This window comes from Kogia breviceps, chromosome 3, assembly GCF_026419965.1.
Source record: "Kogia breviceps isolate mKogBre1 chromosome 3, mKogBre1 haplotype 1, whole genome shotgun sequence".
Taxonomy (NCBI): domain Eukaryota; kingdom Metazoa; phylum Chordata; class Mammalia; order Artiodactyla; family Physeteridae; genus Kogia; species Kogia breviceps.
In genome coordinates, this window is record NC_081312.1 from 3,405,403 (window position 1) to 3,417,627 (window position 12,225).

Sequence of the window (12,225 nt, forward strand, 5' to 3'; positions counted from 1 at the left end):
AAATTCATCTGCTTTCTGCAATCCAGAGTGCAACTATGTTATCTCTGCTGCAGGAGATGAAGCCATGAAGTGGTTCTGGGTGGAAATATTGGGGACCGGGTGTGGGGGCTTGAGGTAGCTTTGTGCTCGTGCCAAGTCAGAGTTTTCTATCTACCATTTAAGATGGAGGGACCCCACCAAAGCCAGCACATCGTCTCCTGCCTTCTTGCAGACAACCGCAGTTAAAAACCCTCACTCCTGGGCTTCCCTGGTGGCACAGTGGTTCACAGGCCGCCTGCCGATGCAGGGGACGCGGGTTCACACCCCGGTCCGCGAGGATCCCACGTGCCGCGGAGCAGCTGGGCCCGTGAGCCGTGGCCGCTGCGCCTGCGCGTCCGGAGCCTGTGCTCTGCAACGGGAGAGGCCGCAACGGTGAGAAGCCCGCGTTCCGCAAAAAAAAAAAAAAAAAAAAAAAAAAAAAAGGCCCTCACTCCTGCAAAGCTATATTAGCTTTATTAGTGGGAATTTATAAACTCTATCAGCTTTCATGTCACTTTCAGGTGGAAGACAGAAGAGGGCGGATGCGCTCGCTGAGTCCTGCGGGAGCAGGATTAGGAACAGGTTCTGACAGACGGGGGCGGGGCACCGGGACCTGCAGGGAGTGGGCTTGGGGGGAGAGCCTGAGTCCGTGAGAAATGTGGGGTAACATGCGGTGAATCCTTTAGCCACTAGAGAGTATGAGAAATATGCACAAAGAAAACTCATAGCAGAAAACGGCATACTCTTTCTCTCCTTATTTTTGAAGTAGGAAAAGGGCAGGGTATGTGTTAGGATTTCTTCACATGGTACTTTAGTTTGGAGAAGACCATCGAATACAGATAGGAATAAGGATGTGTCACCACTGAAGAAAAATATTAAAGAGGGCTTTTTAAATGATCAGTGCCTTCTCATTTTTCTTTCCTTATCTGAACATGTCTTCAGTTTAGTAGGAGGATAAAATAACACATCCTCACCCTAAACTGGAGTCAATACTTTGCGTGACACTGAAGTCTGATAAGATTTGGTACATGTTCTTGGGGGCTTCCAGAATGTTGGACAGAGCTGAGGCAGAGGCGCGAGGAGACCCCAGGGAGGGGGTGCAGGGATGGGTCCCTCTGAAAGGGGCTGCAGAGCAGGCAGACGCTGAGGGCTGTGACCAGGGGCTTTTCCAGAATTTTGGGGTGTGGTGGGGGAGGCTACACATAGAATTTAAAAGCTTAAAAAGAAAGGAGACATCAGAAGCAGTTTAATTCAAGAATACAGTATTAAGAATTTCTATTTTTTTAACTATAAAAATTACAATTTCACAAGAAGCCTGTGAAAGACCACTAAAGGGACAGGAAAGACTCCGGAATTGCAATATTTACCTTTTCTGGTCCAATAGGGACTTTAAAAAGAGTGTTCAAATGTTTAAACTGGCATCTAATACTTCTTGCTTTGTTACTCAAGAGTAAAAACAACCCAATTAAAAAATGGGCAATGAATTTAAAGATATTTCTCCAAAGAAGAAACACAAATGGCCAACACACATGTGTAAAGATGCCCAAGGTCACTAGTCATTGGGCAAATGCAAATCAAAAGACACTCACTAGGATGGTTATTTTAAAAAAGAATGGGAAACAGCAAGTGTTGGCGAGGATGTGGATTAACCGGAGCCCTAGTGCACCGCTGGTGGGGATGCAAAATGGTGCAGCTGCGGTGGAAAATGGTATGGCATTTCCTCAAAAAGCTAACCGCAGAAGTGCCGTATGATTCAGCAATCCCACTACTGGGTATATATATACCCAAAGGGACTGAAAGCAGGAACTGCACACACATGTTCACAGCAGTGTTATTATTCACAACAGCCAAAATGTGGAAACAACTCAAATTTCCATTGACAGATGAATGAATAAGCAAAATGTGGTCTAGCCATACAATGGAATACTATTCAGCCACAACAAGGAAAGAATTTCTGACACATGCAACAATATAGGTGAACCTTGAGCAAATTACGCTGAGTGAAATAAGCCAGTCACAGAAGGACAGATCCTGTGTGATTCCACTTACCCAAGGTATCTAGAGCAGTCAAATTCACAGACAGAAAGTAGACTCGAGGTCATCAGGGGGAGGGGGGAGGGTAAGTGGGGAGTTACTATTTAAGGAAGACAGAGTTTCTGTTTGGGGCAACGATAAAGTTTTAGAAACAGTGGTGACAGGTGCACAACAGCGTGAACGTAATTAATGCCACTGAACTGTACACTTACAACAGCAAATTTTGTTATATAGTATATTTTACCACAATTGAAAAAATTAATAATCGAATATATCAAAAACCATTGAATCATACTTTTTTTTTTTTAAAGTACAGCAATTTATTAAACAAATACCTTTGATTTTTCTGATTTTTGTCCTGGAACAGGTAGAAACACCAAAAACATTTTAATGCTGAGGGCTAAAACTCCCAATTGCAGGTGCAAGACGGTTGGTGAGAAGTCAACAAAAGTCATTGCATACCATCACATGCAAAGCAGGTCACGTACAGAACAAAATTTGTTCCTGTACTACATCTACTAATTTAAATCATGATGCTAATAATTATCAAATTACTACCAAGTGTTTTCTAAGGATATATTATGTGTATAGGACTAGATTCTAGGCTATATTCTAGTTCCTGATTGGGTTCACAAGAAATATAAAACCTAGGTCTACCATATGAATCATACATTTTAAGTGGGTGAGCTGTATGGCATGTGAATTACGTCTCAATAAAGCTGATAAAAAAGTGTATTTATTCAGACGCTTCAACTGGCACCTGACACGCCCGACTTTGTGAATCTTGGCTACAGCAGCCTTTTTATTTTTAATAAAGATAAAATGCCAAGAAACTTAGAAATCTAAACACTGACCAGTAGCAATCTAACATTCATTTATGATCCAATGATCATAAAATAGAGACACTATAGCTTGGAAAGAATTTTCAAGACAGTAAAATCTCTTTTGTACAAGCATGTTGAATCCTTGCTACAATTCCTCTGACTGAAGTCAGTGACCTATGCTGTTAAACCAAGCGACGTGGAAGTATTAAACTGCACATGATTTAGCAGGATGCTGTTCAGAGTAAAATGCAATGAGGGAGAAGACGGCCATCTTCTTACATGAACAATCACTTCGACAAGGGAACTTGTAATTAAAATCACTACAGTTTGAAAACTTGTAACACAGGAATGAAATCAGTTTGTGTTTACTAGTGTTATAACTTAAGATGAAGAAGCTGTCTTGGTGAAGCAGCCAGACTGCGATACTGACACTTAAGACACACACACTATATCACAAGGCCCTGACCAGAGAGGGTGTACTTACCGGTTCAGTGAGGGTGCTGTCCTTTTCTAAAAACTGCACTACACAGTATGCCAGCTACAGTAAGAGGAGAAAAAGTATTAATATTCCATTTTAACATGGAAATCCTGTATCACCGTTAGACATCTTCCTGTGGGGAGACAGGGCCGGATGTGATCAGCGCTGTCCCCTGCCCGCACTGTCCCCCACAGCCCTTCTCCTGGGTGGACACAGGCTCCGCCCAGTGGCCCCGCCGGAGGCTCTGGGGGTGGCTCTGAGGGAGGGACCCCAGGATCAATGTGCAACACAGATCAACTGCAAAAGGAACATCAGAAAGCTAAAATAAAGCAGGAAACAGTCTTTTAGACCAACACCGACAAGCCAGGCCAGGTTTGGTGGGAGTTTTCTGGTGCCCTTTTTGGAAACTGTAATGGACAAGTAATCTAACTGCTGGGGAAAAGCAAATTAAAATCTGTTTCCATCTTAAACACCTAAACTATTAATTTCCAATACAGAACAACTAACATGATAACAAACTGGCTGGATGTAAAGATATTAGCAGTTAATAGGAATCAGAGGAAAAAACTCTAAGTAAAAGATTTCCCAGGAAGCCAGTGTCATTAGAATCATCTAAGGATACACCTTCTGATGCCATGAGGCAAACTCCCCGAGGGAGGTCCCGCAGAATGCAGGTTCCCGGTCCTTGGACCCAGAGGTGGGGCCCACCCGCCCTGCACCCACAGTGACGGCGGGCATCTCCCCAGAACCTTCTGCACTGCAGTCAGTGTAGCTTACATTCTGTCTGCACGGAACTTAGAATAGCAAGAGTGAAGGAAAACGGAGACTTCCTGGGGAAACGCAGCTGACCAACCAGTTAGAAACCACTTATGGATCAGGTTCTCAGTATAACCACAAAGTTATAAAAATCCCCTGTTTGTTGTTGTTGTTGTTTTTAAATACCCTTTTCTTTCTTCCTTTTTTTGTTTGAAATATATACTTTTTTTTTTTTTTTGGCCACGCTGCACAGGATGCAGGATCTTAATTCCCTGACCAGGGATCGAACCCATGCCCCCTGCAGTGGAAGCACGGAGCCCTAACCACTGGACCGCCAGGAAGTCCCCAAACAACTTTTTCTTAAGCCATTTTACTGGCCGTGGACACAGAGGCGTTGTCTTTGAGGTGCTAGGTTTCAATCCCACCACAGGAAGCCTTCCTGAGAGGTCTTCCTTGACCCCTTCATCGCGTGAGCCACTCCCTTCTCAGTGTTTACGACCAATTTTGAAATTCGCCTTTCCTGAGGTTTTTCTGATTTTCTCAAAAGCAATCTCTCTTTACTCCCTTATCCTTTCACTCATCACCAGAACCCTGACACCCAAGTCAACACTGTGATATAAGAGACAAAACACTCCCAATTAGAGGCTGGGGCTCAATATCCTGAGTTCACTGCTGTCCAAGCTCCTTCCTGGGGACCACCGACACCACGGGAGGAGCCCTTACCTGAGGGTGGTAGACGCTCAGAGACTTCACTTTGTGCAAAGGTAATAACACCTTCAATAAGAAAATCTTGTGCTCTTCTTTTAGTGGTAAGGCAAATCCATTAATTATACTGTGAAAACAGAATTTATCCAAAGTTTGAGTATTTACAAATTCCAGATTAAAAAACATAATCTTTCTGTTTTTCTTTCAGTTTTTGTTTTCAGCATGAAAACCAGCAAGCAAACTATGTGTGGCGGAAAAAAGGAGGGAGGAGAGTAGCAGAAATTAAAAGATCATTAAATACCTTCAGGGAAGCACAGTCATTTTTATCTTGGAACTACAGGACAATTTAAAAATTCTGAGTTTACAGGGAGCTACTGAGAAGAGCAGGAGTCTCTGGGGGCAAAACCGCCTTCCTCAGGCAGGGCCATGAACACCGGAGGGTAGCTGGGGTGGAACACCAGCACCTTTCTCCGGCCTTCACCATCCTTAGGAATCCACACTGTCCCAGAGAAATCCTGCCTCATTACGCTAGTGCTGGCAGAACAAAGTCTGAGTGTGCAAATTGGCATTGTTTCAAAATCAACAAGAAAGCTGTTCCCTTCTGCAAGGAAAGGGGGTCCCCTGCTCTTAACCTCCAAGCTGAAGCTTTTGTTTGCAACATCAAGTATTTTATCTATTTGGCTTTTTTTTTTTTTTTTTTTTTGTGGTACGCGGGCCTCTCACTGTTGTGGCCTCTCCCATTGCGGAGCACAGGCTCCGGACGCGCAGGCTCAGCGGCCATGGCTCACGGGCCCAGCCGCTCCGCGGCACGTGGGATCTTCCCGGGCCGGGGCACGAACCCGTGTCCCCTGCATCGGCAGGCGGATTCTCAACCACTGCGCCACCAGGGAAGCCCTATTTGGCTTTATAACGAGGTAAGTCCCTGCGAGCTGTAGAAGCAGCTCAAGCGATTTCTAAATTGGTCCCTCCTTCATGAGCCTGATGCACATGGGAGCTGCAGGCAGGGTTAGCCTGAAGTGGCCTCCAGGATGGTGTGTGCGTTCAAATGAGGGGACAGGAGAGGACCTCTGAGGCCCTTGCGTGCGGTGTGGCAGGCTCTCCGGACACTTTACTCGGTTCACCCCAGCCTCGCAACAACCTCAGACGTGAATATGAATATCTTTCCATTTTATAGGTAAGGAAACGGGAGGCGAGAGTGGTTGAGTAAGGCCGGACAGCTGGTAAGGGCACCCACTCAAGCACTCACTGCACTCTGCTGGGAGAGGGAAACCCGGGGATGTGTCAGTGTAGAGTTCTCCACGAGGACCGTCATTTGTTTTACATTATATCTGAAACAGCGAGGAGAGTTGTTTTCAGAAGGGCTGGACCACAGATCCCTCAGATGACAACAGTGTTCCTTTGAAAAGCTTACTGTGTTCAGATAGTTCTGGGAATCACTAGACGAACCACGAGTACAGTTTCTTCCCTGCAGGACTCCTCAAAACCTTTAGCTGCTAACAGACACTGAATCCCCAAGTAAGGTGCTGGGGAAAAGCACTTCCAAGCTTATTCAGCCGTGGAACCCTGAGGAACTCTGTTTGGGCATCAGTGAGTTAGGAGGTCTGACAGAAAACCTATAGGTCATTGATTAAAAAAAAAAAAAAAAAAAAAAAAAAAAAAAAAAACAAAGATAGCAAGCAAGAACTCTACCTGGATTAAGACGATGAAATTTTGAAATGTTAATTATTTTATAAGTATACATATGAAAAATGTATAAAATCAAAGCAACACATTAGCATTTACTCGATACCCCAAATGTACAATAAACGACCTATTCTTCTTCTAAGTGTCAAATATAAACCTTCTTAATGTAACTATTTTTAACGCTGCTCTTGAGGAAACAAGTGAAACTGTGTTCCCATAGTAATGCTCCTGAGGTACATGAAACAGAATCTATGTATGGAGCCATAGGGATGGGAGAGGTTTGTCATTTAGTGTCATTTATTTAGTTCTGATCCAAGAGCTCACCAGCCCCGGCCATTAGGTGAGGCTTCTTTAGAGAAGCGTTTAAATTGCCTTGCCTTGGGGAGGGGGCTGTGGAATGCAATGAACTGGATCATTTTGGCATAAATTCCATCTAAGGCCTTTTGCTACCAATAACAAAGAGACAACTTACCTTCCCAGTATTTCCAGTAATTCTGCTATGCCATTGTGATGCTCTGTTTCATAAATAAATCTAGAAAAAGCAATTTGTCATTTAGAATTAGACACTGAAATAATGGCTGGAAAAGACTAAAATCCTCTGAATAAGAAAACAATGCTTTTAGGAAGAAAACCACATAGCCAGGCAACAATAAGCCAATCTAGTTGTGAAAACCGTCTGGGGGCACTGCTAATTGTTACCAGAGAGACTCCTCAAAGCCTGGACATGCAGACACTTGGAGGGCAGAGAGCATGGGCTTGCTCAAATTTCTCCCTAATGTTTCATCTTGAAAGTCTCAAACATAAAGTGAGAAGATATTTACAGTGAGCACCCAGATTTGACAGCGAACAACTTGCTATTTGCTTTATCACACATACAGCTCTCTATCCATCCCTTAATCCATTTTATTTTTTGCTGCATTTCAACCTAAGCTGACATATTACTCAATTTTAAAGCCTCCAATGTTTAGCACAGTCTCTGCAAAGGGTACAAGTTACTTCCTCACCACTGGGGTCGTCTCCCCTACCTCCTCACTGACACCTCACACTTCCCCTATGCTGCTTCAAGTGCCATCCTCTGAAACCCCCATCTGAGTAGCCCGACTCACTTGCCCCAAGAAACCACTCCCTCGGGGCCCCCGTGCACGCTTCCTGGGGCTCCCGGCAGCTCCTGCACCCTGTGTCAGCCTGAGGACGGGGACGGGCACTTATCGTTACTGTGTCCCTGGTGCTAGGGCCGAGCCTGGCATCTGAGCGGTGCTTGAAACACGACTGCTGAATAAACTGGGCCCAGGGAGAGGGAACAGGGACAGGAAACAGGAAAGCATCTTCTCACTCCAAGGATTCCTCAGAAACAACCTGCTCTTGCCCCATAGCCCGGCTCACCTGGAGTCAGGCTAAGCCAACACACACAGCGAATTCTGCCTGAAGCGAGAGGTGTCTGGGGTCTGAAAAAGGTTCCTGCCTATCAGACAAAAACTACTAGTTTAGAGCCAGCTCTAGGCCAAAAATAAGTGTTTGTGATGATTAAAATTTTTCATTGTCCCTGTTTGAAACAAACGGAAGAGTGACCTTAAGGTCCAGAACAGGTCAAACACCCACAAAGTGTGATGTACTCCTGAGGAGCGGGTCTAACGTCTCCAGGTTTTTGACAGATCTTTCAAAGGGGGGGGGTGTGGAGCGAGGAGAGAGCCCGTTTGGCTAGAACAAAGGTGGGCGACGGGCGGGCAGGGCAGGCACACGGAGGCTTGGACACCAGCTTAGACAGATCGGAGTTGAGACCACAGGGACCAGGGTCAGAACCACTGAGCAGCAAGACACAGTGACAGGGAAACAAATGTGGCCACAGCACGGAGCCGAGGCAGGAAAGCGCCCGTGAGGGCCCCCGGCAGCCCGGCCGGTCAGACCAAGGGCAGCAGGGGACAGGCTTCGCTGCGCGTGGGGCACCCGTGCCAGCCTCAGCCATGTTGGCCCCGCCACTGCCCCTGCCCTGAGATGGAAAGGCGGCCTCATGGGAGCCCCAGCCTCCCTGGGCAGCTACGCGGGGAGGCGCTTCAGTTTGTTTCTGAAACTCCACCCGAGGCTCCCTTCACTTCACCTGTTTTATTTGAAATACTTAGAACAGTTTAGATGTACAAAGTAATAGTGCAACCACCCAACTTCAGTCCCTCTTCCTCTCGTTTACACCTGGAGGGCTGTGCAGGCAGCAGGTGGGCGAGGCTCCTGAAGCCCAGGTGCTCGGCTCCGGCTTCTGGCATGTGGAGGCGGCCGAGGCCCTGGGCACCACTTGTGATCTGTCTCCGGCAGTACTAACGTTTCAATAAGGACAGCCTTTAGCCCAAAGCCGTTTTGTTTTCCTAGATCAGCACTGCTATATTCTCATCGGTAAATTCTTCATTCCTGATTATTTTGTAGATTTGGAGTAGGTACAGGAAAGAGAATGTAAGTGTAGTTCCCTTTCTTTCTTTTCCAGAGGGTAACAAGAAAGTGGGGTGCAAATCAGGAAGGAAGCCCTAAGGGCCCATGCAGAGCAGGCTACAGTGTTCCTCCCTCTTTCAGCAAAAAGGAACTAGGACTCTCCCAAAACTGAGCTGGAACCTGCCTGTGAAGGACAGTCTCCAAAACGGACGCCGTCTATTCCTCTCCCTCCTGGAGGACATGTTCTGTGTCTCACACGCAGACGTGGAAGTCACTCGCCCTCGAAGCTGGGCTGTCCTCAATTCCCTGAGTGGCTCTGATCGATACAAAGGGGCGAGGCCGCTCCGCATCAGGCCCGGCCAAGCCCTGAGGAGCTCTGGCAGCCACTGCAGAACTCTGCCCAGGGCCACCCATTCAGTTCACAGAGCCCCGGGCGGGTCACACAACGAGAGGGATGGCAAACAGCTGATTTAAGCGCCCAGGCCGCGGGGTTTGTTCGGTGGCGGCAGAGAAAACTGAAGCCCGGGCCCCACCTGCCACCCAGCCTTCAGGCTCCGCTGTTCGCCAAGCAGGCATGAGCTGCGTTTAACTCACCTGTGAGATGCGGACTGGAGTGAGACCCCACAGAAGTAAGTAGGAACCTCACACTAACACTTTCAGGAAGGTCAACCAAACACGCCTGCAACACTGTCTAACCAGCCGTAGCTACACCACGTGGAACGCAGATGAGCGGAATATAGCTCTCGAGATCATTTGCAATTTTTCTCACATGGAATGAGGAGGGGGCGGTGCTGAAGGTGGAGACCCAGGCCGGTTGTGGAATCCACAGAACCTGCTTCCTCCTGATCGTACGCATCAAGAACGGTTTTTACAGAAAAGACTCCTGAAAACAAAATGAGGACACCACACACTCCAGCACTGAGTGCTCAGTGAGAGCCGAGCTGCACTCTGTAACTTCTGAACAACAGCCTAGTTAGGTAGTTCAGTTACTAAGTCAAGGTTCCTTAAGGTATGAGGCATTCTCTACTTCCTTCACGCAGGCACTGACTGGTGATTCTGCACAGAACCTACGTGAGCAGGGAAGAAACCTTCAGGCAGAGCTTCCATTTTAGCCTAAAAGACTGGAACTGAAATCCTACCTGTTGATTAAATAGTGTATGCTACGTTTTGATAGATAAGTACGTCGGCCAAGGAACAATCTTGTTAAAAAGGAAACACGACACCAAGAAATACAAACTAGGAATATAACATTTAGGAAACACGATGCCACCACCTAAGCCGGTGTGTCCAGCCTGGGCTCCAGCATATAAACGGGCCGTGGGGAGCTTGGAGTGAGTTTGAAGGGAAGCCACGTGCGAGCTGGAGGTTCCGACACCTGACGGCCACGTCACGTGCGAAGGTAAGGGGGGTGCTGGACCTTGTGACTGCAGGCGGGCAGGGCAAGGGACAGCAGGGACAGGCTGCCCGTCACCGCCAGCACCCAACACTACCTGCGGCCCCCTGGGGCGAGGGGCACGTGGGGTCAGCTGTCCCCCAGAGACTCATGGAGTCCGCTGCTCGTGCAGCGAGCGTTCCAGGGACAGAGAAAACACCACGCCGACGGCTTCATCCATCAACGTTTATCTGGAGCCCCCAGGAGCCAGGCGGGAAGCTGGGGCTGGGGCTGTGAGATAAGCGCTGGCTCGATGCCTGCCCTCCCAGGAGGCCGGACCGTCCGCCAAGCTGCGGGCCTTCCTGGTGCAGGGATGTCTCCGGAAGCCTGGGAGGGTGAGGAGAAGGGCTGGTGGAAGGGAACGTGAGAACGTTCCAGGAGGATCAAGCGAGGCCGCGAGGCCCTGGTGTAGAAGGAGCCCGGAGCCTGAGGGGCACCCGAGGGCTCGCCCAGGACCTACACCCGCTCGTCCAAGGAGCGTGTCGGCATGGGAGTTGGCGGATGGAGGGGCGTTAAGACCCTGAGACTCAGAGGGGTGGCGACAGGGAGGCTGTGTGAGGGGTCACGGGGTCAGGCTGAACACGGAGCTGGACTGCCAGAACATTCCTCCAGGAGCCCTGGGGCGGGGCCCTCCCCACTAAAACAGAGCCAGGCCTCTGCGGTCCTGCAGGCCTGGGGAGGCTGCGACCGCTGAACACCGCGCTGCCTCCGCCGACGCTCCCAGCAGTGCGCGGCGGGAGTCTCCAAAGGTTCCCCACTTCACGCCTCACGCCTTCCTTCTTTCACTGAGACCCAACGGGGAGGCCCAAGCACCACACAGGCGCGAGGAAACCGCTGGCTCTGGGTGGATCGATTCATCCACATCCAGAAGGAACCACATTCAGGGGGGCTGGGCCTGCCGGTAAAAGCCGGAACAGACAGCAGGTGTGAGCTGGGGGGGCGGGCGGAAGGAGGGAAGCAGGCACAGAGGGAAGGGGGCCCTGCCCAGCGCAGAGGCGGAGGTGTCGACGGGGGCCCGCCTGCACACGACCAGCCAGCTGCTCAGAAACAGCCAGGCCTGCTCCTCAGCCACTTTGCCAAAGGAAACGATGAGGTGGGGCACTGCTGTGGACAGGGGCGTCAGCACGCGTAAAGGGAAGTGTCACCCCCACACTGACTTACCTATAAAATATATTATTTATCTGTTTTCTGATGTAAGCTCTTAAGCCTAAGAATTTTCCATAGATTCGGTGAAGGGTAGTTTTAAGAAAATCTCTCTCGCGAGGATCTTCACTGTCAAAGAGCTCTAAAAGCTTCAAGAAGAAAAAGACACTCAGTGATGCGGTATTCTCTCTAATGGTAGATTAGAGCGTTTGTAGTTTCAGCTAACTTGTACCTTACCTGCAATACAAACTTCTGATCAATATATTTCTTCGCTATATTAGGTTGGAAATCTGGAGACTCTAAAAATCTTAAGAAAAACTCATAAACAAGCTAGGAGGAAAAAAAACCACAATGAGTCAAATAACATGGTATTTTATTAAATGGAGATTAAAAATACACCATGAGTTGAATCTCTGTCTGCAAATATCAGCCTTAAAAAAAAAGGGCACATATCTAAGGGATTTATGTCAAATCACATGGCTTAATTATAGCTGATGATGGTAACTGTTTTATTTATTAGCCAGGAACCACAGACTATATCCTTAAATGGCATTTAAACAAATGATTTCCACGGCTGTTGTCACCAACGCTCAGAGACCACAGGGCACAGCAGCCATAAGCCGGGCTGTGACCAAATTCCAGGTGGGATTTGCAGCCTGTCACCTCCAAGTATCCTTCCTGGCAGAAAGCCAGGTGGACAGGAAGCTAGGAGTGCTAGGTGAGCAGGTCACAGACAC

General features: G+C 48.2%; 1 protein-coding gene across 14 annotated transcripts in view; it reads right to left on the reverse strand.

Annotated features, from left to right (window-relative positions):
* Positions 1 to 12,225, reverse strand: part of PPP2R5C (protein phosphatase 2 regulatory subunit B'gamma) — a 140,730-nt gene that overhangs the window by 26,479 nt on the left and 102,026 nt on the right. For all 14 annotated transcript variants that reach the window (XM_059058241.2, XM_067027731.1, XM_067027734.1 and 11 more), the window contains 5 exons: positions 11,726 to 11,818; positions 11,507 to 11,637; positions 6,971 to 7,030; positions 4,834 to 4,942; positions 3,361 to 3,414 (listed from right to left, as the gene is read on the reverse strand). In XM_059058241.2, the coding sequence (XP_058914224.1) occupies positions 3,361 to 3,414; positions 4,834 to 4,942; positions 6,971 to 7,030; positions 11,507 to 11,637; positions 11,726 to 11,818 (447 nt within the window). The remainder of the gene's footprint in view (positions 1 to 3,360; positions 3,415 to 4,833; positions 4,943 to 6,970; positions 7,031 to 11,506; positions 11,638 to 11,725; positions 11,819 to 12,225) is intronic.